Source organism: Lissotriton helveticus, chromosome 8 (genome assembly GCF_964261635.1).
Source record: "Lissotriton helveticus chromosome 8, aLisHel1.1, whole genome shotgun sequence".
Taxonomy (NCBI): Eukaryota; Metazoa; Chordata; class Amphibia; order Caudata; family Salamandridae; genus Lissotriton; species Lissotriton helveticus.
In genome coordinates this window covers 177,435,478-177,457,584 of record NC_136069.1, presented here as the reverse complement: position 1 = coordinate 177,457,584, position 22,107 = coordinate 177,435,478, and the positions used below count along the sequence as shown (strand labels likewise).

Below are 22,107 nucleotides of genomic sequence, written 5' to 3'. Positions count from 1 at the left end.
AAAAAGGGGGTTTGCATCTAAGGGCCGGAGATCATGAAAGGAAAGCAGGGAGGTGTCGCGCTGGGAACAGGATGAGGGCCGGGGGCAGAGCAGCGCCGAAGAGGGGTTTATGACTCAAGGCAGGTGCAAGCAGGGGGTGGTCAGCGTGCAGGCTTAGTGAAGGCAAAGGGCTATGTCAGGGGCCAGCGGCATGCAAAAGGGTTTGTTCTGATCGGGGCATCTTAAAATGGCGGGCGCGCACGACAAAAGTGTGGCATCAGGGAAGAGGCAAGATGGCGCAGATAATGTTCACCAAAACGCACTAATTTTCCACAGTCCTCCCTTTAACATATTCAAGACATCTTGCTGGTTCATTTTCTATTCGGTTCTACTGTGGTGAGCATGAGAAAGGAAACGGTAGGAACCCTAGATGAAAAAGAGTTGTAAACAATACATTTTGAGGTTTCTAGTTTTTAGGAGGTGCACCTATTTGATAAACTTTGATAAATTTGTTCAGCAGGAAAGTCATAGGAATGAAATACAAAAAACGGCGAGCAGCAAGTACATATCATAACGTGAACTGGCAGGTTAATACATATTTCAGATTCGGTTTGGAGCAGGATCAATACAATGGCGGTTGGGAGATAAATGAGGCATAAAAACGGTGATTGAGGATGTCAAATGTTCGAAGTTTACGAGTTCTCATTGTTCTTTGTGGTCTTTCGTTGGCGCTGTTGAGCACCGGCGGTGGAGCTACAAGTCCAGCTCTGTTCTAAGTTCTGCGTTGCAGGGCACGACCCTTTCCTCGCGTTTCTGGTCGGAAAGGTCCTTTTCGCCCTGTGTCCTTTGAGGTGATTGTCAGAAAGTTCCGATGGAAGAAGAGCGTTCAAAACAGTCCATAGGGTAGGTCAGAGGAAAAAGGGGGATGGAGCAAGGCCAAATTAGGAACAAACTAGGGGAACGAGAGACTTCAAATAGGCGGGCGTGTGACGGAATTCAGAGAGCGGGGACTTGTCGACAGGCACTGGACGTCGAGCAGGGGCATCAGGTCGACCCTTTCTTTTCATGCTGTCGAAAACAGTGCCTCGTCCTGCAGCTCCTTTCAGTCGTGGTCTCGCCTTGGCTAATGTCGCAGGTGTCCCTTAGTCTGCAGTCGGGCCTCGTGCTCCCACATCCGGTCCTTCTCTCCTCCAACAGCAGTACCCTTAAACAAGTTTGAAAAGACAGTCTTTAGAGAATTTGCAGATGAAGATAATCAAAAAGTCTATTTCTCTCCCAGCTCCAGGCAAAGAATGAAAATGTCCGTTATATTTAACGTTCACAACTGGCATATGAATGACCGGTGGCGGACCTGTTGGATTTACTATGACTTTCCTTCATAATCATTTATTACAGGCATGACAGTTCATCTGATGGTAACCCACCTTCGGGAGACAAATCTGGCAAAGATATGCCGTTCTCTAGAGTTTCACATTTACAAAAGGGTACAGTGAGTCGTCAACATGGTACTACACAGGTATTTTGCTGAGAGACGAACATGGCTAAACATTTCCTTTCTATCGGTGCATCCTGTTTTTCAACTACTGCGGGGTTCATTTTGATGATTTCTTTACCTTGGTCTAGTCTGTTAACCTTGTAAAACATCATTCTGGGTCCTACGTAACCTTTTACAGCCCGGTTACTTAACTAGGAAGGACAGGGGTTTTATGGGAAACAACCAGGGACATAGACAGGGGAGGTAACGGGGGTGATCGTTTTTCTGGTTTGGGTATTGCGACGATTCGGGGAGGGGAGGGTCGCGTATTCTGAGGTCCTTGTTTTATACTATAGGAGCCGTTGACATGTAGTTCCCTTATGTCGGGCCAGATTAGGGAACCTCTGTCGTCTTACCTGTCCTTTCCCTTACGGCCCAACCTGGGTTCATTGACTTCTAGCGGAAAAGGAGAGGTAATGACGCGGCCTCAGGGTGATTGTATTAAAGACAAGCGTTTGTGCAAATACTGACGGTATTTGAAGCCAATTAGGTGGTGTGCTAGGGGTGGCAATCTGCCAATTTCGGGGCTAACCACTCGGAAGAGTGGTAGTACAAAAATAGAGAGAGAGAGAGAGAGAGAGAGAGAGAGAGAGAGAGTGAGAGAGAGAGAGAGAGAGAGAGAGAGAGAGAGAGAGAGAGAGAGAGAGAGAGAGAGAGAGAGAGTGCAACGGCAGGCTAAATAGTACACGTGCAACAGGGAGGGCGGCAGTGCATTCAAGAAAGGCTATTTAGTGCATTACACAGTAAAGGGCATTCGCGGGTCTGCGTTAGAATCTTGTAATCATGCAGTTTGAGCATTAGACAGGGTAGAGGGGACGTGCTTTGAGAAAAGGAAAGAAGAAAAAAGGAGGTACCATTTTGTCGCACTTTCTCGCATTCTCGGTCCTTTGACCAGTTGGGTCAACGCCTCAGTCACACACACACACATTCCCTCACAGTTTCGCATCATACGTGACATGGGTTCGTTCGTCCGGTCTGGTTTAAGGGTGATCACTTTTTATCAGGTTGTGCTAATTTTTCGGGTTTGTTCGATACGTGAGTAGTTTGCAGGCGTGCTTAGACACCACCCTGCGGCGCTAGTCCGTTTCGTGTATTTAGACATGGCAAGGTCTCAGATCTTCGCCACACCTTGGCTGTAATCTCTGATGTAACCTGCAGAGGAAGGAAAAAAGGGGGGGGTGGGGGAGACAGCATTCGCGCGCATTCAAATACATGGATTCATAAGTCCTTTATTTACCTCTTACTCGTCTTTCCTCCTTGGGGCAGGGTCCCCGGGGATATGGTTTTCGGAGTCGAGGGGGGGGTAGTGTGTTCATGTAGGGCGTGTGCGGGGAAACATAAAAAGGAAACCAGAGGTGCCTAGTGCGAGGTATCTAGTCAAAGGATATATCTCACTATCGGGATCCTTAAACCTCTTTCAACGCCGTGGCGTTCTAAAGTTCTTCGGTTCTTGGGTCCCTGCTACTTTGGAACGTTGTACTTTACAATATTTACATTATTTCATTTCACCCTCCTTTTACATTCCCTCATTTACACCATTCGTTTTACCCATCCTTGGAAGTCACGGTCTTCCTCTACGCGTGAGTTCATGAGTCAGTCGCGTACTTTTAAGACGGAGTGTCGTGTTGTCGATCCGATCCGTCCTCCAGGGCTGGGCAACCATCTTCCTTTTACCTTAAAGAGAGAGCAGAGTAGGGTGCACAGAAAAAGAACTTTCCTACCCATCCCATATTGTTTTAAAATAAAGCATGCAATACCCGTCCATAGTTTCAAAGACTTTATTTTGCAAATTCATTTCAGCATATGGATTAGGAGGGTGTGGTCGTATTTGGTCGGTCGTGGCAATGGCTAAAGTGCGTACAGTGGGGGTGTCGTTTGCAACAATAAAAACATCGGAAAGATTTACTCATTCATTTGTAAGAGACTAAAACGTCTATTAATTGGCTGGGGGTTCGGGGGCATATATTTTCATAATTTAGAAACATAATCATAACAGTTGTAATCAGATTTCCTATATGCATACCGTACGTGTGCATCGTAAATGAGGTTTACATCAGTTATAAAAATATAATACATTGTACATTTGTAATCAACATTTGTAATGGGGATTCTTTCATACTGTTCGTCGAGTGAGCTCTCCTTGTCTTTTCTAGCCAAGTGTACAAAGGATCACAAAAATCTCAGAACATCAAGTTTATATTAGTGCGAAGGAACACCACGAGGTGTTCGTAAGTTCCGATTGATACCAGCGCCATTTTGGGCGGGGCCGGCACAGTCCGGAAGCAGCATCAGGGGGAAATGTTTTCATTACTGGCAGTTTGGACCAGAGTCCTTTTCGGCAGTTCTAGAATTCACGCTAACAGAAGGTGTGGCAATGTCATGTTTGTTTCGTTGGCGATCAAGGCAGCCGTCCCTTACCGGAAACCTGCAAAGGCCGAAGGTTCCGCCGGGGACCTTTGTATGATCTTCAAGGCTGCGGAGATGCTGTCGGAGATGGGGGCTCGTGCTCCATGGGACAAATGTTCGAGTTGTATGGCTGGCCAAAGTTACTCTAGTGGCCGGGGCCCGCCTTCCAGCGGATCCAGACGCCATTTTGAGGCCCTACAGGGGCCACTCTCGTCGAGTTTGCAAGAATGGAAGAGACCCTTCGGAGTGAAAGGAAGAGGTCCCTGTTTTGTGAGAGCGGGACGTTCAGCTGGGGTGCAGCTGTGATGCCCCCACCTGGGGGGGCGAGGGAGACTCGTTCACATCGTCTCCTTCTCCCGGTGCACTCCATGCCGCTCCTTTTCATCGCCCCGCATGAAGGCCTCTCCACATCCGGTGTTCCCCAAGTGCCACCATTGTACGTTCGGTGCTGCGCAAATACTGGGGTGCCACCATTGTACGTTCGGTGCTGCGCAAGTACTGGGGTGCCACCATGGTGTGTCCGGTGCTGTGGAAGTATGGGCACCATCGCCTGACTGGGGGTGTTCGGCGTCGGGCTGGGGGCTGGGAAACCTCCTACCGGTGGAGGTGGGAGAGGCTCGTCCGCGTCGCCTCTCCCTCCCAGCCCAACTTGGACAAATTGTTGTGGAGGTACGTGCAGGACATCCCGCCGTCCAGGACTGCTGCGGCTGTGACGGAAGAGAAAAGGAAGAGGTGCCTCGCTCTCCTCTTGACATGTGGCGGGACTACCTTAGTCTTTCCAGGCCCGTTGCGGCCGGCCAAGGAGACATGTGGCGGGACTACCTGCAAATGCCCAGGCTGCGGGCTCCTGCCTCTCCTCCGGCTCCCCCATACGTTAAGATTTCCTGACCAAGAGTTGGCGGCGGGGCTCGCCTTATATGGGTTGCCGTTGGTTGGGCGTAGCCGTAACCCTGCCCTACTTTGGAAGGTTCCAGAATGGGGGGGGGGCGAATGTTCTGTTTGACTTTCATTTTCTACAGTTTATCGTTATTATTCCTTGTTTGTTGTGTTAAATTAAAAGTTCAAGTTTATTAATGGTCTACGGATTTTGTTTTATCATTTCTTTCTTTCCAGGTTGCTTTTATGCTAAGTTTCTGCTAACAGGGGTCGAGTAACACGGAAACACGTGTAGAGGGATGACGCAGATTTGTACATTACATACACACGAACTCAGACGGGGGACAGTACAAGTACGACATACAAAGACCCAAGACAAATATAAAAAACAGTTATTGGTCATAATTATCTCTTTCCGTCTGTGAATTTTAAACGAGGCTGGGTTCCCGTCTTGACATTGCCCGACCTAGGAGAACTTGAGCATGCCGCTGAGGTTTTCCTGGCGAAATCTGTGCCATCGGGCATAATCAAACGTGGTGGTTCTGTCTGGTCTGTCTATGTAAGTCGGGTTCTTCTCTGTCTCGCGCCTTTTCTCGTACTGTCGGTCTGTCGTTCTTGTCGGCCCTTTGCCTTTACTCACGCTCAGTAGAGTCGGGCATTGGGCTTTCCAGTGTCCGACATACCTACAAAAAGCGCATTGGTCTGACCCTAAGTCTGGTCGTCCTTTGCATAGTGTCGGGGGATAAGTTGTGGGTAGCGGTGTCCTGGGGTTGTCCTGTCGGTATATTTCCCTACTTGGTTTATCCTCGTCTTTTCTCTGTCGTTTCGTAGCCTCTCTGCGCCACATACCGAGACTGTCGAGCATAATTGGCGTCGTCTTATTATTTCGAAAGGCTATTTCTAACGTTTCTATTTTATCAAGGTCAAAGGATCCTGCCAGTGGCCACTGTTTGTCTTGGCTATCTTCGGTATACCTGTGCCATAATTTATTATAAGCTATGGTGACTAACCCATAGTTTATGAACATGTCCTTATTAGGGGTGCCTTCTAGTGGAGCTATATGGTCCACCTCTAGCACCCGGTCCGGGCTAAACAGGCTATTTATCAATGGGGAGAAGACAGACATGACGGCTCGTAACGAGGGACTAAAAAGTCAGCACTGCCTATCTTATCACTAGGTGCAAAGACTAGACAGAATATTTCTATTCTACGTTGTTTGCAGGTAGTGAATACCTCATGGATCAAAAAACCAAAAGACCAACAAAATAACAATGGGGAGAATGAGTAGGACCGCAAAGATCTGCGTTACCTACCCTTTTCACTATCTGCAAAAAGGGTGGTCTCTTCCCTGCTTGCAGACAGGGAATCTCCAGGAAACAATAGTTTGTGAACAACAGTTCAGTTTCAAGCAATTATTGAGTGGGGGAGAAAAAGAACAAGCACGGCTGCTACCCTACTTATCCTCCACTGCTTGCAAAGGGAGAGAGAGCCTGTTGCTTCTCCGTTTGCAGACAGTGAATCTCTAAATAAAAATAAACAAGGCAATACTAGTATTTTGAACAATCAAGCAATCAAAACAAATTTCGCAACTTGTCGTGGCAACACGACCTTACCCGGACCATGCGGACAGTTTCTTGTCTTCCGAATCCAGCGCCCGATCGTCCTCTTTTTCTCGTATTTCTCACGGCACTCCTGATGGTTCCCAGTCAGGACCGTAGATCACTCGAGAGAGGTCTGTTCGGAACTAGTGAAGTTCGGATGATCGGCTGCCAGACGAGGGTCTATTGGGCAAGAGCTCTCCCGATCGTTGCAGTCGTTCACTCTGTCGTCGGGACCTCTCCCACTGGATCCACGAGTCGCTGATGGGCCCCACGCTTGGGACGCCAATTGTAAAAAGTTCAATCGGGTCGGGGACAATCGATATTTGCCCGGCGGTATTGCCTCTGTGACCCTCTAGTTATTTAAATCAATGAAGAGGCAGGCGCTGGAGACTGGAAAGCAGGAAACAAGGTTTTTTTATTCTCTCCGGAGGAGAACACAACGAAACGGACAGAAGGTATCGTTCTGAGGTGCTCTAACTTACGTTTGAGGCCTGGCCCCTTATATACAGTGTTTATGGTTTTTTATTACAGTTTACATACATGTGACAAAGCTTTGATATACGGAAAGACATACCCGGAATCCCCCTTTGGGGCCCGTTCCCACACACATTTACAGTTGAAGTCCCCACCCTAGTCACAACAGGTGATGAGCATCGCGCAGCTGGATAATCCGCCGATTCACGGAATGTGGGGAGTCTGATCGGATCTCATGGGGTGGGGGGCTTTGATCAACCCGGGGATTCTTTGATGGGGGAAGCTTCCTATTGTACGGGGAGGGGCAAGGATGGTATCGGCAGAGCTGGGTGTCGGCTTGGGAACGGGGAGGACAAAACGGGCACACGGGGAAAAAGGGGGTTTGCATCTAAGGGCCGGAGATCATGAAAGGAAAGCAGGGAGGTGTCGCGCTGGGAACAGGATGAGGGCCGGGGGCAGAGCAGCGCCGAAGAGGGGTTTATGACTCAAGGCAGGTGCAAGCAGGGGGTGGTCAGCGTGCAGGCTTAGTGAAGGCAAAGGGCTATGTCAGGGGCCAGCGGCATGCAAAAGGGTTTGTTCTGATCGGGGCATCTTAAAATGGCGGGCGCGCACGACAAAAGTGTGGCATCAGGGAAGAGGCAAGATGGCGCAGATAATGTTCACCAAAACGCACTAATTTTCCACAATTACCCCTCCCCAGAATCTTTCCCCTTGCCTGCTTTTCCCCTTACGTATTTGTGCTTATTGTTTTAATTCAACCTTACAAGTAACTATGTAGCCATGCTCTAATAACTGTGTAACCTTTGTAACAATGTAACCTGTAACTATGATCTGATGCTCATGTAAAGCGCTCTGATACCTCAGGGTCTAGCCAGCGCTATATAAAACCTTTAAAATAAAATAAAATAAACTCCAGAGAGTGCAAAAGTAGGGAAAGTGATGGATATCGTAGGGGTTAAAATTACTATTCCAACTCCAGAGAGTGCAACAGTAAGGAAAGTGTTGGATAGCGTAGAGGTTAAAATTACTCTTCCAACTCCAGAGTGTGCAACAGTAGGGAAAGTGTTGGATAGCGTAGGGGTCTTTCCGTCCACCGAGGTCCCCCCGCCATGGTAATGTGGCGGGGGAAATTCTAAGCGGGTGGAGGTTTTTAGCGGGCGGATCGCCAATGTCAGCGTACCGGAGAAAATAAAGAAGAAATCGCCAGCGGAACATCAGGGGCACCACGTAATAACACTGAAATAGGTGGAGGTTGCCAGAACGTACAGTAAAATCGAAAGCGCCGAGCCCCGGGCAAATCACAAGATGGCGGCCATGTCCTAGACCTGTCTACCGCTGCCGCTGAGGAAGACTGTGTGCATGGAGGCAGATGCAACATACACTGAGGTGAGAGGGAGCCGACATGGGTACGCGTTGCAGCAAGCAAGGACATCCCCCCAAACAGCAGGAGATATCAGTGCTCAAAGGGACCGGGGCGCGTAAACGGACTGCCTCCGATGATGCCTGAAACATGAGTAGGGGAACAGCATACTGTGGGGGCGCAGGCAGGTATTTCCCCTTCTAGCTTGAGGCATCTGGTTGGCAAAAGCAGCAAAGCGGCACAGAGAGCAGCTTTGTCAGTCCCCTCCTCGGCTTTGCAAAGAGTGCGGATTACCGATCGGGCCGAGGAGACGTAGCGGGCCCTGGCCTCGGCCTAAACAGCGATGACCTAAGGACAGAGGCACAGAGTTAAGCGTGGAGCACAAGGGTAAAGAAAAACAAAACGGGAACAAAGCCAGGGACATTACAGAGAGAACAATCAATTTGCTGAATAAAAAGGGAGAGAATGCACTGCCTACATGTGGAAGCGGCAGGATAGAGGGAAAGGCATACAAATCAGACAGTAAGCTCTGTGAGCCCTATAGAGAAAATATCCAGCTTGCAAAGATATGGCAGAAGAACAGTAAGAAACGTGAGGCAACCCCGAGACAGTATCAAAGGACGCTATATTTGTGCAGGAAGGAAAAGAGCGCAAGATAGCTTGAGCGATAGCCGCAGAGAGGAAACTGCCCAGAGCATGGGGAAGAGAAGACTGGAAACAAAAACCCCACAAGCCTGAAAGCAATATAGTCAGGCCCACGCCTAAATTTCAAGGAGGTCAGGTGCACGAAGGCACACACACAGTGGATGGATAGTGCATGACATAGTGGACCCAACCTACGAAGAACATGGATAGGAGCGGATCCCCCACTCCAACAGAGGGGGACACAGAAGACTAGGGCAAGTGTGCCAGATTAGGTGTACAGTAGCCCAGGAGGCCAATAGAAGGACTGAGCGGGTAGCGAAATTGACTGAGCTGAAACTACGAAAGCTGCGCAGCAGAAGACACTTTAAATAACCTGAGGCAAGACAGACACGCTTACGGGACCCCAATACCTTATCCTCCCAACAGGACGCAGGGAGAGCCCGAAGGTACTATGGCGGAGGCACTAACCACAAACACCAAACCCCGACAGAGGACTTTAAAGAACTCCTACTCATCATGAAAAACAGTTTAACCTCCGTAGAAGCTAAAATGGACACTATGTGTATGCGTATGGACAATATTACACATAAACTGGATTGTTGGACCTAGGGAATCCCAAGTCACATAAGGTAGCTTGGCACTAAGTGGGTAGGCCTAACTCCAAGGAACATGTGCTAAGTTTGCGTCATATTCATCAGTAACCAAGCATCCATCCACTCAAAAATAAGGACACTACACCCTGTTTGGAAAAATACGAGCTGTTTTATAAAAGTTCTCTTTAACCACAGTACATAAATTTAGCTCTGCATAGAAGGAATCAGTACTAGACAGTGTTTACAGAAGAAAAATCATTACTACTCAATTTACAAGCAAGAGAATTCACTACAAAGACTCTTGGTGAGCACCAGTTGTTCACTATGTAAATTCAGGTAACCTTTGGTTTCCACAAGTGAAAGTTTCTTTATCAACTCAATACGTTTTTATCTAGCAGATCAATAATTCCAGGCTCACTTTGACATAGATGACTTGAAGGGAAATTTCAACAGTTGTCAACGTGGTGAGGCAAATATCAAGGCAATATGAATCCCTCAACTCTCTCCTCACACTCAATTTATAACTGAAATTTAGTTCACAGCTCAAGACCCTTCTGTGATTAAACTCTGATTTACTTGAGAAGCTTCCTCAATTCAAGGGGGAAGTTCCTTAGGTAAAACTACTCATAAAGGGAAAAGGCGCTATTACCCAAAATCCCTTGCCTCTGTCTAAAAGAATGCTGATTGCACTTCCCTCAGGTTATCCTCCGTGGCTTCTCCCTTAGTTTAGCCCCCGTCTGGATTGACTAGCACCTGAGCACATAAACCTCCCCTTCCGCCTGTTTTAGTTCACAGTATTGTCAGTTTCCTTCCAAAGGCTCTCTCTCTCCTCCTTATCCACCTCGTGTTCGACTGGACCCTCTTCCTCGAGAGAACGAAGGCTTCCTAAGCCAGCCCAGCCTCCCTCTTCCTACTTACTTCGCACTTGGTTGATGAAGTCAGTGGGGGGGGGGGGGTCTGGGTCGGTAGCCGGTTGGAGATTTCAATCCCCACCCTACGTTGCCTTCTACAGTCAAAAGGGCCCAGGAGCGACGGATTTCCGGGAGGCGGAAGATCCCCGTCGGCTCCCCGGCTGCTCTTCTCACTGGCTGACTCACCACTGGGACCTGCGCCGTGCAGAGATACCGCCGCGCCTCCGGTAGTGTCTTCCCTCGAACTACTCACTCACGAGGGTGTTTCTGTGAGAAGCTGCGCTTCCGGACTTGCGCGGGAGGGGGACACCGTCACTCACCACCAGCAGATCACGACAGGCCGCTCCCTGAGCTAGGACACTCCCCTCGGCCACGCTACCGCTGAGCCTGCGTGAAGGGCAAACACTGCTCTCCTCTTTCCGCGCAGCAGCGGAACTGATGACACCACCATTTAGGGACTTCCTCGAGCCCCCTCACCTCCACGCTGGGCAGTTGGCGAGCCGGCAGCTGGGACGTGCACTCAGCAACATTGAGGTAGTCACCTGCAGCCCCCCGCCGCTCTGTAAACACCGCTGGGGGTGGCGAGAAAGGTAGGAATCGGGGCGCCTTGCAGCTCCTATTTTCTGAGAGACCCGGGGCAGCCTTCAGTCATTGAGGACCTAGACAGGGTCAGATCCACACACACGGGGCAGTATCAACAGAGGGGGATAGCAGCCCCAAAGGACCATCAACCCGCCTTCAGCGCACTGTCCTCCTTGACCTGTGGTCTAAACTCCTAGCTGGCCTCTCAGCAACTCACTCCAAAATGGCCGCCCTGGTTCTGGCCTTATATAGGCTGACCCTAGGAGGTACAGAAGGGACCAGAAGGTTCTAGAGGGTTCCTATTCTTCCCTATGGGTCAAGCCTCAGGTGTGGCAGTTATGGCAGTTGTTATCCACCATTGTGTAGGTCTGGATGAATTTTAGTCAGAAAAGGCACCTAGGCCTTAGGTAAAAAACTATGAGGGCAAAAGAGCATCTATCCCCCAGGTCAACACCACAAAAGTATCCAGTGGACATAAAAATTAAGGGATATGAAGGGCAGAAAGGGGACAAAAATCAATAATAAATAGGAGGGACCACCCAAAGGGCAGATAAGGTCTTACACGGATCAATATGACAAATGCATCAAGGAATCAAAACAGCGCATCTCGGATCTGGAGGACACATCCACTGGACGTAGGAACAACTAGTAAATATGGAACAGCTCTCAAAAGTGATAGCAGCAATAAACAAAGGCTTAGAATCAAGATCACACAGAAATAACCTAAGCATTCTAGGAATACCAGAGTCCACAAACATGGGCAGAATGGAGGAATATGTTGAACGCCTGCTCTCACCGTTGTTTGGAAGAGATGTGTGTGACCATGGAGTCTGTTACCAACGCGTAATTTATCTGCAAGCACAACAGAAACAGGAACGATGAATTCAAATTGAATAAACAACATTTTGTTCTTACTTAATTTTCACCGGTAATTGCAGCCAGTTCTTCTCTTTGTTGTATCGCATGTCTCTATGATCCTCCTCATCATGATCATGAAAAAAGGACTAAGGAGTTAGAAAGAAAAGGGAACATAGACATAGAAACAAGACTAAGGAAGAGGAGAGAACAAACATACAAGATTTATCTTGAGACTTCAATTTCTTATTTTGTATAATTATTTTAAATTGTTATTTTATCGAGCGGGAAGAGAATCAAATTTCCTGGAAGGCTGATTCATCAACAACAAGTTATTTTTTTTGTTTTAGATAATTATTTTAAATTATTACTTTAACTCTTTATTTTGGTTTGTTGTGGTAGCTTGTTTCTTTAGTTAATTGTGGCAGTTTATTATTTTAGATTTCATTGCCGGGATGACAGAACAAGGAATGGCAGAACCGCCTAGTTTTTTACCTGTTCCTGGTGAACCAACTATACCTTGGAAAATGTATGAAAACATATTCTTTACTTACATGTTGGCAATTGGAGGAGATAAATATGAACCCATAAGAAGGCAAGCAATATTGCTGCATCATTTAGGTACTGAGGGGAGAAGAATCTATGATGACCTTCCAGAGGTTTCATTAGGAATTGGTGATGGCCAACCAATTAACGTGTATGATATGTCTCTTAAAATGTTAGAGAAACATTTTACTCCTAAATTAAGTGTGGTTTTTGAGAGACATACATTTTTTTGTCGTTCACAAACGCAAGATGAAGACATTATGAGTTATGTAGCTACTTTACGTGGTTTTTCTGTAACGTGTGAATTCCAAGGTTTAATGGAGTCATTGACTCGTGATCAAATTGTTAGATGCACGAGAGATAAAAAAATTAAAGAAAGACTCTTATCTTTGGATCCAACTCTAGAGGAAGCTATACAGATAGCTAGGAGCATGGAGAATACTGCTGTTTGGATGAAAGAAATTGATGTAGGAAAAGTAAACATTTGGGGCCCGATGCAGGTCGCCAATTACCGGTCGGTAACGGCCGATTTTGGCCGTTACCGACCGGTATTTGGGTTTTGCTATGTAGGGGGCTGAATATTACAGAATCGGTATATTTAACAATTCGGTAAAATACCGAATCGGTAAATATACCGATTCTGTAATTCCAAATGTAGGTGACACAGTTTACAGTGCCACAGGCCCTTAGAAATTCGTTATTTACCATGTAATACTGTTGCATGGTAAATTACGAGTTTCTGTGCTTGTACCTTAGGGCATGTATGTGTGTCACATTGCACAGGTGCACACAAGGCAAAAACTGGGGTGCTACAGGGTGTCAAAGTGACACCCTGTCCCCCTTGGCAATTCGGTATTTTTACAGATTCTGTAATTACAGAATCGGTATTTGCCAGTGATTCCTATGGGCTTCAAGGCCCATAGGAATCAATGGCAAATAAGATTCTGTAATTACAAAATCGGTAAATACCGAATGATACCGATTCTGTATTTTTTACCGAATGAATACCTACATCAGATTTACCGATTCATGAATACCGAATCTGTAAAATTCAGTATTTATGAAGCAGTAAATCTGATTTACCTACATCTAGCCCTAAATCTTCAGAGAAGGATATTGTAGCAGTTGATGTACAAGAGGTGAAAGTGTAGAAGGAGGTCAAAGTGACAGAAGCTAGTGCAAATAAACAAACTGAAAGAAGAACGATTATATGTTACAGGTGTGGGGGTCTGGGACATAATGCTACAAGTTTTGCTTGTGGGGCAAGAAATTCAATATGTAGAATTTGTGGGAGGAAAGGCCATTTGGCTGAAATGTGTAGAACAAAAATGCGACCTTCCCAACAAGCTAATGTGAAAGTAGTTGAAAATCTTGGAGAAGTTCAAGTAGATAGTATGTCTATTGGGGAAAACGATGTGTTTAATGAAACTTGTGATCAATCTTCTACTAAATGTGAGAATTTCGAAAGTAGCAAGAATGTGGTGGTGAAAAAAGAGATTACTGATAAACTTGAGAAACTACATTGCAATATTGTCTTGGGAAAAGGTACAGTTAAAGTGTTAGTTGATTCTGGAAGTCTGTTTACCATTATAGCTAAAGATGTTTTTGAGAAACATTTGTATGGACAAATGAGTGATTTACAACAATCCGATACAAAAGCAGTCGGGTATGGAGGGAAGAGAATAAACATTGTTGGGATGATGTGGAGTGATATTGTCTTCAAGGGAAATGGTGTACATGGTAGGGTCTGTATATCAGAAGATGGTTCCAATTTATTGGGATGGCACCATCAGAGAGATCTAAATATAGTTCTCAATCCAAACAATCAAGAGCCAATAATGGTTGTAGAAAAGGTGCATAATGTTGATGTGGACTGGGGTGAAAACCTAATCTCTTCATTTTCCCATGTGTTTACAGACAAATTGGGTTTGTTGGAGGGTTTCACACACCGCATCATTTTAAAGAGAAATGCAGTTCCAGTGTTGCATAGAGTAAGACCCATTCCATTGTTGATGAGAGAACCTCTTCAACAAGAACTTAATAAATTATTAGAAAATAAGATCATAGAACCCATAGAAGCCTCTGAATGGCTTGCCCCATTGTGGTTGCCCCCAAGGAAGGGAACAAGATTTGCTTATGCATCGATCTAAGAGATCTGAATAAAAACATTTGGGTTGACCGGCAGCCTCTTCCCAATATCGGGGAGAAGTTGAGTGTAATGAGTGGTGGTAAAGTCTTTTCTGTATTAGATATGTCTGCTGCTTACCACCAGGTAAATTTACATCCGGAATCAAGAGCCTTAACATCTTTTGTTACACCACTGGGTGCCTTTATATACTGTCGTATGCCGATTGGACTAGCATCCGCCTCAGCGGTATTCTAGAGAGTAATGCAAAATATTTTTAAGGGAATGGAAAAAATATTGTGTTTCCAAGATGATATTCTTGTGGTGGGAGAGTCCTTTGAGAAGCATGATGAACTTTTAAATGAGGTATTGAGGAGGATTGCTGAATGTGGGATGACTAATAAAAAAGAGAAATGCCAATTATGAAAGGAACAAGTAAATTATTTAGGTCATACAATATCTGGAAATGGAATGAAACCAAAAAATAGTATTGTGAAAGCTATTGTTGATGCTCCGAGGCCTAGTGATAAAGATTTGTTGAGGTCGTTTCTAGGTTTGGCCGAATATTGCTCCAAATTTGTGTCTACTTTTTCTGATATTGTTGAACCAATGAGGGCATTGTTAAAGAAAGGAATTGAATTTGAAAGGAGTGAGGTGTGTGAGTCAGCTTTTAATAAGATTAAAAGCTCATTGGTTCACGCACCCACTCTAAGTCGCTTTGATGCCAACAGAAGGACTATCTTAACAACGGATGCCAGCAATGTGGGTTTAGGTGCTGTATTAACCCAGTATGTGGACGATGAAGAAAGAATTATTGGTTATGCGTCACGTCGACTACAAGGTGCTGAAAGATCTTATTCTGCCATAGAAAAAGAGGCCTGGGCTTGTTATTGGGGTATAAATCATTTTAAATTTTACCTCTGGGGGCTACCTTTTACGCTTAGGACAGATCATAAGCCTCTCTTATATATTTTCAAAGATGGTAAGAGTCTGGAGGGTAATGTAACTCCTCGAATTTCTAGGTGGCTCTTATCAGTCATGGATATGAATTTCACAATTGATTTTGTAAGAGGAAGGCAAAATGTAGTAGCAGAATGTTTGTCACCGATGCCAAATGATGAGGAGGAAAGGATTTCTTTTATGGTTGAAGTGGATGCGACATCAAGTCCTACTGGAGGGGAGTTGGCTTTGAAGTCTGAAGAATGGACTGAAGCGTTGGATGGCGACGAAATGTATGAGGAATTGAAGTGTGTGATAACTGATGGTTGGAGAAATGTTTTGACATTGAATGAAGAACTGAAACAATATATCAAAGTAAAGGATCAGTTGAGTATTCAATCTGATAAAGTTTTGAGATGCAATCGGATAGTTCCACCTAAGAAGTTAAGGGGAAGGTTCATTAAACTTGTGCTTGAGGGACATCTAGGAAGGAGCATGAGGAAGAGAAGGTTGAGGCAGGGTTTCTGGTGGCCTGAGATGGACAAAGAAGTAGAGGAAGTTGTCAAGGATTGCTGTGCCTGAAGAAATATTGACAGTTATCCTTAGCGAAAGGATTAATGTGGAGAGAGGAATTGAATAAGATGATGTGGGCACATCGTGTGACTTCTCATTCTGTCACTGGGGTTTCCCCGTTCATCTCTCTGAAGGGCAGGGAACCTGCAACCAAGGAGTCTCTTATATGGTTGAGGAAGAAAAGTCAAGTTTGGGTAGATCGTGAGTGTATTACTGAAAGAATGAAAGAGTCTCACGAACGCAACAAGGAATGCTATGATAGAAGGAAAGGTGTGAAAGTTGTTGAAGTAGAAAGCGGTGAGTGGGTTGTAGTGAGAAAGCCTGGATTTTTTAGAAAAGGAGAGAGCAAGTATTCTCATCCTCGGAGAGTGATGAAGGTGATGGGATCTGTTGTGAAATTGGATGATGCAAGAGTATGGAGTGTGGGTAATGTGTATAAGATCAATCCTCATTTTTCACAATAGTGGTTTCATTGAAAATAATGTTCCTGTTTTCTTTTGTTAGAACCTTGCCTTATGTTCATTGTATTTTATATATTTGTGTGAGTTATATCATTTGTTGTATTTATTGTATTGTAATTGCATTCTCTTATGTTATCATTTGAAGAAAATGGTTGTAAGGGGGAGATGTGTGGTAAAGTCTTCTTTAAGATAGAACAGAGTGATGCAATGTGCTGACATCACGGGAGGTTCCAGAGAAAATCAGTTGTTGTGCTGGAGGTTACTGTATCTTGTACTCTTGAATAAACAAGCTCTACAACTATACAATTTAAGTGTGATTACTACAAGATGCCTTTTCAGAGATGCTAATAGTGGAGAGAGTGCACTGGTCACTGGCCAACTGACCCCTGCCGGGAGCCCCTCCAAGACCGATATTCACAAGACTATTAAATTATCACGACTGGGATACTTAGCTGCACTTAGTGGGCGAAAAACAGTCGTTATCATTCGAAGGCACTGAGGTGGCTATTTACCCGGACTTTACCATGGTTGCCCAGGAAGCCCGTAGAAAATTTCTTCCAGTAAAGACAAACCTCCAGCAGGCAAACATTACCTACCCCATGCCATTCCCAGCACGCCTTCGGATCACACATCAAGGCAAACAATATTTTTTCACAAACCCCCAGCATGCGACTGACTTCCTGAAAACCACAATCAGAAAATCACCCAGACAAGAAATTGCTTCTAGCCCATCCAGATCCACAGCTGCTCTATCGGACATAGAATGAGGAAAATATCATAACACACTCACTGCGCAATGGCAAAGGCAGATCCAGATCAACAATGGTGTATATAGACAATAAATACAAACCTGCTTGGAGGAACATGTAACAAAGACATGTAAGGAATTGCAAGACAGAACTGTTACATGGGACTCCCCGAGAAGCATAACTGGTCCAACCGGACATATGGGTCACAATATACTGTCCTCAGTGCCCTCGTACATACGAGGGAGAACTGTGATGCCCTCTTGCGTTTAACCCAGAAGGACATCCCTAACAAGAACTGTTTGTAATGTTGTTACATTATGGACCTCTGATGGTGATGTCGTTATGGGGTTGGCAGGGTGGGAGGGAGTGTGCGGCGGATAACACATCACGGCAGGATTGGCCTGCTGTAATGGAGGAGGGTGGGTGAGGGAAAAGTTCACGACACGAAACAACAACAATGCCATAGAGATGGAGGAGCAGAATAACGTAACCTTGACGCGAAACACGACTACTGCCCCCGGTACGAGCTTAGAAATACATACTCTAAATGAACCGTCCCAACCCCCCTAGCTATAATATTGTTACATGGAATGTACGAGGCCTCGGGAAAACCCCGTAAGGGCAGACCTGTCCTAGAATATTTAGACAGACACAATATTCACTGCTCTATGTTACAAGAAACACTCCTTGGCCCCGCCGCTCTAACTACCACTACCTTTGCGGCTCAATGGGTGGCATATCGCTGCTTCTCCACATATTCAACATATGCACGGGGAACAACAATCCCAATTAAAAATATTTTGCCAGACTTGGTCATGGGTTCACAAACAGACCCACAGGGACAATATTGTATTATGTGGGGTAACATGGCATCCCAATCCACAACGTTTGTCTTTTGTTAAATATGGACCTAACACGGTTGACCCGCCATTCTTCAATATCCTATGCGGGGAAATACTAGACATTGGCTCCACCCATGTGATATGGGGAGGACACTTTAATATTACTCGAGACCCGACAATGGATCGATCGTACCCACCGGCACACCATTATATGAGCGCTCAATGCCAATTGAGGGACATAACTATCGAACATGGATTGATAGATACTTGGAGAGACCTACACCCGACTGAAAGCGAGGGCACTTGTTATTCTACTGTACATTCCTCATGTTCGAGCATAGACGGCTGGCTAATATCTAGAAGACTGAAAACAGGGTTGACTAAATCGATGCATTTACCATGCACATACTCTGACCAATCCTGGCGCTCATAACACTCACTCCACCTTACGAGACGGTGCCATATCAGTCCTGGAGGCTGCCTACACATGCCCTGCTTGACACTGTATTCTGAACTGAGCTGGAACAGGATATAGAAGAGTTCTTCCCATGCAATATAAATACAGTGTCTCAATTCTCCACAGTATGGGAAGCATTCAAAGTTACCATTTGAGGGATATGCATTGCAAAGGGAGGTGGTATACTGAAAGATATACGAAACACGCTTCAGAAATTGGAAACTGAATTGAAACAACTAGAGGCTCAAATGCAATCAGAACCCACTGCTGACATACAAAAACAAATTAGAGAGACAATGACAAAATACCAGGAGACTGCGGACAGGGAGTGTAAGTTCAGGAGGAAATACCATTGAGCCCGTCAATATGGGGAGGGAGAGAGACCCAGAAAAGCATTAGCAGATCTGACCCGGGCAACCAGATTCTCGAGCACTATCCTTGAGATCGCTGATGAAGACGGATGACTGAACATAAACACCCAAGACATTCTGGACTTGTTTTAAAAATTCTAAAACACTTTATACACAACACGCAGAATGCAGCTGGTAGAGTTCGTATCATATTTTGAAGATACAGCACTGGGATAGTTGAGGGATGACCGAAGGGAATTCCTCCTGGTGGATGAAGAAATTTGCACCGCAATTATGCAACTGAGGTCTGGGCGAGCCCCAGGCCCTGACAGGCTCACAGTAGAATTTTATAAAACGTTTAGCAATGCTCTTATCCCAATCCTTAATGTTTACGAAGATGCAAGGGAAACAGGGTTCCTTCCCCAAACAATGCGCAAGTTACTCATCATATCCCTACTCAAACCTGGGAAAGCGGGAGAAAGTTGTGACTCATATAGGCCACTATCCAGGGCCGGACTGGCCGTTGTGGGCACTGGGCAATCCACCGGTGGGTCGCAAGGGTGGGGACCGGTTTTGTTACAGGGCCGTTTTTGCAGCATAGCTGCAAAATCGTCCCTGTAAGTAAATCGTCTTAAAACCGGCCCCAGCAAAGAGCTCCGTCGCATCCCCATTCCCCCTCCATCTCCCCCCCGGGGGCCAGCCGAGCACTTTGCCAGGGCCGGTTTTGGTTCTCAGTCTGGCCCTGTCACTATCCCTCATTAACTGTGACGCTAAAATCTTAGCCAAGATAATTGGAAATTGTATAATCCCTCTCATGAATGCCCTGGTACTGTCGGATCAATTGTGCCTGGGAGAGCAACATCGCACAATTTGCGTACCCTGTTTGCCCTATTGCAAGACATCGACCCGGAGATGAACGCAGTGGCAGTCTTCCTAGACGCCACCAAAGCATTTGACTCCCTGGAGTGGGATTACTTAGCTAGTGTTCTAAGACGAATGGGATCACCCCCCTTTCTAGCATGGATTCAGCTGCTCTATGTCAAGCCACAGTCTAAAATACTAATTAACAGGACTTGCTCCCCCAGTTTTTGCATCACAAGAGGGACGAGGCAGGGTTGCCCTCTATCACCCCTCCTCTTCGCACTGGCCATGGAGCCGCTGGCAACCAAACTTCAGCAGCACCATCGAGAGCACTTCATCATATACCCCAAATGACAAATTTTTGTTTCACTATACCCTGACGACCTCACCCTGTACCTCCAAGACCCTGAAGTAAGCCTTAATCAATACTACACGAATTGATACAATTTAGTATTTATTCAAGAGTCAATACAAACTGGAGCAAATCCCAGATTTTTACCCTCAATGACTCGGCCAAAAGTTACGACCCAGAATATCCCTTGCCGTGGTGCAAAGGCGAAGTCAAATACCTTGGCATTGTAGTAACCAGAGACAGGGAGTAATTTATGAGAGCTAGCTATGGGCGGGTGGTGAATACACTAAAGGACACTATCACTAGATGGATCGCCATGCCTTTATCATTGGCAGGGAGAGCATCATTGAGAAAATATGGTGACCCTCCTCAAGCTACTTTATTTTTTGATCAACATTCCTTATGCCCCCAATAAATACTTTAAAAAATAAATCTTGGGGGCGGAGCTTCCCAGCGTTGATGGTGGATGCGTGAGAGCAGAGCTCCGCGCCATCGTCCATAAAATCCGGCAATAATCCTTGATTCAAGGAGCCAAGAAACCTTTTGGCAGAAGGCAACGACCCCCGGAGCACTCCGATGCTAACGAGGGGAATTTCTGAGGCATCCCAACAGCCTGGTGCGGAGCGGCGGGCAGCGAAGCGCCCGGACACGCAGGGCCCTAAAGCCCCGGACTCGCCTGGTGAGCTGCCTGGGGTGCGTAGCTTGACGTGCGGCCGCCGCTGAGGCGCTTGCCCCGGAGGCACCGGCAAGTCATCAAAGCCCCCGAATTTCACACCTGACTGCTGGCGTTGGGCGGGCACAGCCCCGGGACACGGCGAACGTCGATGTTGGCGGGCGGTGCAGAGACCGGACGCCTGGTGAGGTGGAGGCGAGTTAATGGCCCCATTGGCGCGGTAGGCCGCTGACTCGCGCATTCACACGCCGCAAGACCTGCGGAGACCTACAGGTCGAGCGGCTAAAGTCAAGACTCCTTGCCCGGGGGCATTACTGCACAATCAAGACCCGGTGGGTAATAAGGCGCGGGAGCAGACAGATATCCCCGAGGCGGACGACTAATCCCTGGTCTGCTCTGGACTCACACCCCCCTGCCCGACTCAGCAGCACCACCGGGGGGGGCCTTAAACTTGCGGGCCACAGAAGATCGAGTAATCTGCTCGGGGGCACACTCTGGTGGCTGGACGGACTGGCGTGGATATCTGCCTGAGGGAGAGGGGTGCGTCCTAGTAGCACTGCTCCCTGCCCCCCACCCTTCCTGGCACTACCGCTCTGGGGCGCCCGACCTGCCCCGACAGCGCGCTGAAACACTGAGGTGAGCACAGAGGGGGCCCTGAACCCTGGGAGCTTGGGGGCCACGCTGGTGAGCGAAGCAGTACATTAGGCGGTGGAAGGAAGCCTGATACCCTCGGACTCCCGAAGTGGCCCCCCCCCGGTCGAAACCTGGAGCACCTACGACATCTCGGGGAAGTGCACTGCAGTCGGCCCTCACTCCACCGCCTTAGCCCGCGAATTGATTGTGCCGCCCTTAGCCGCAGGAGGGAGTACCCTGCAGGATAGGTGGTCCAGGCCTCCTTCATTTAGCCCACAGCTGCTACAATTGACCCCCCTGTTTTCAGCCTAGAGGGGAGGCCATGCAAGACCTGGTGGAGAGACTGGACGGAGGGACAGTTGGTGTAACACTGGGCAAGGGAGACAAGACGCAAACTAAGCTCCCCTTGGAACAGCGCAGAGCGAAGACCCCAGACCCACAGCAGCACGAGCCTGAGCTGCAGAAAAGGGGCCCGGCGGGCTCGGTTTACTCGGACATCAAGGAGCTGCTAGTCACCATGGAGAAGGGTCTTCAGGACAGCATGGCGTCGCTGGGCAAAAAGATCGACTCCCTAACTTATCGCATGGACCGGATGTCTGAAAGAGTGGACAAGCACGCGGAGCGGTTGGACATGTCCGAGTGACGCCTGACTGAAGTGGAGGAGGCGCAAACGGAACTTGATAAAGATCGTAAACAAATGGGCAAGCTTCTACAGGTTATACAGGACAGG

The 22,107-nt window shown here is 47.0% G+C and overlaps 1 protein-coding gene across 1 annotated transcript; it reads left to right on the top strand.

The window, feature by feature from the left end:
* Positions 1–12,271: 12,271 nt before the first annotated feature.
* LOC144773717 (uncharacterized) lies at positions 12,272–13,513 on the top strand. The gene is made up of 2 exons (XM_078658860.1): positions 12,272–12,876; positions 13,456–13,513. The coding sequence occupies exons 1-2, from the start codon at positions 12,272–12,274 to the stop codon at positions 13,511–13,513; spliced, it is 663 nt and encodes a 220-aa protein (XP_078514986.1).
* Positions 13,514–22,107: the final 8,594 nt, after the last annotated feature.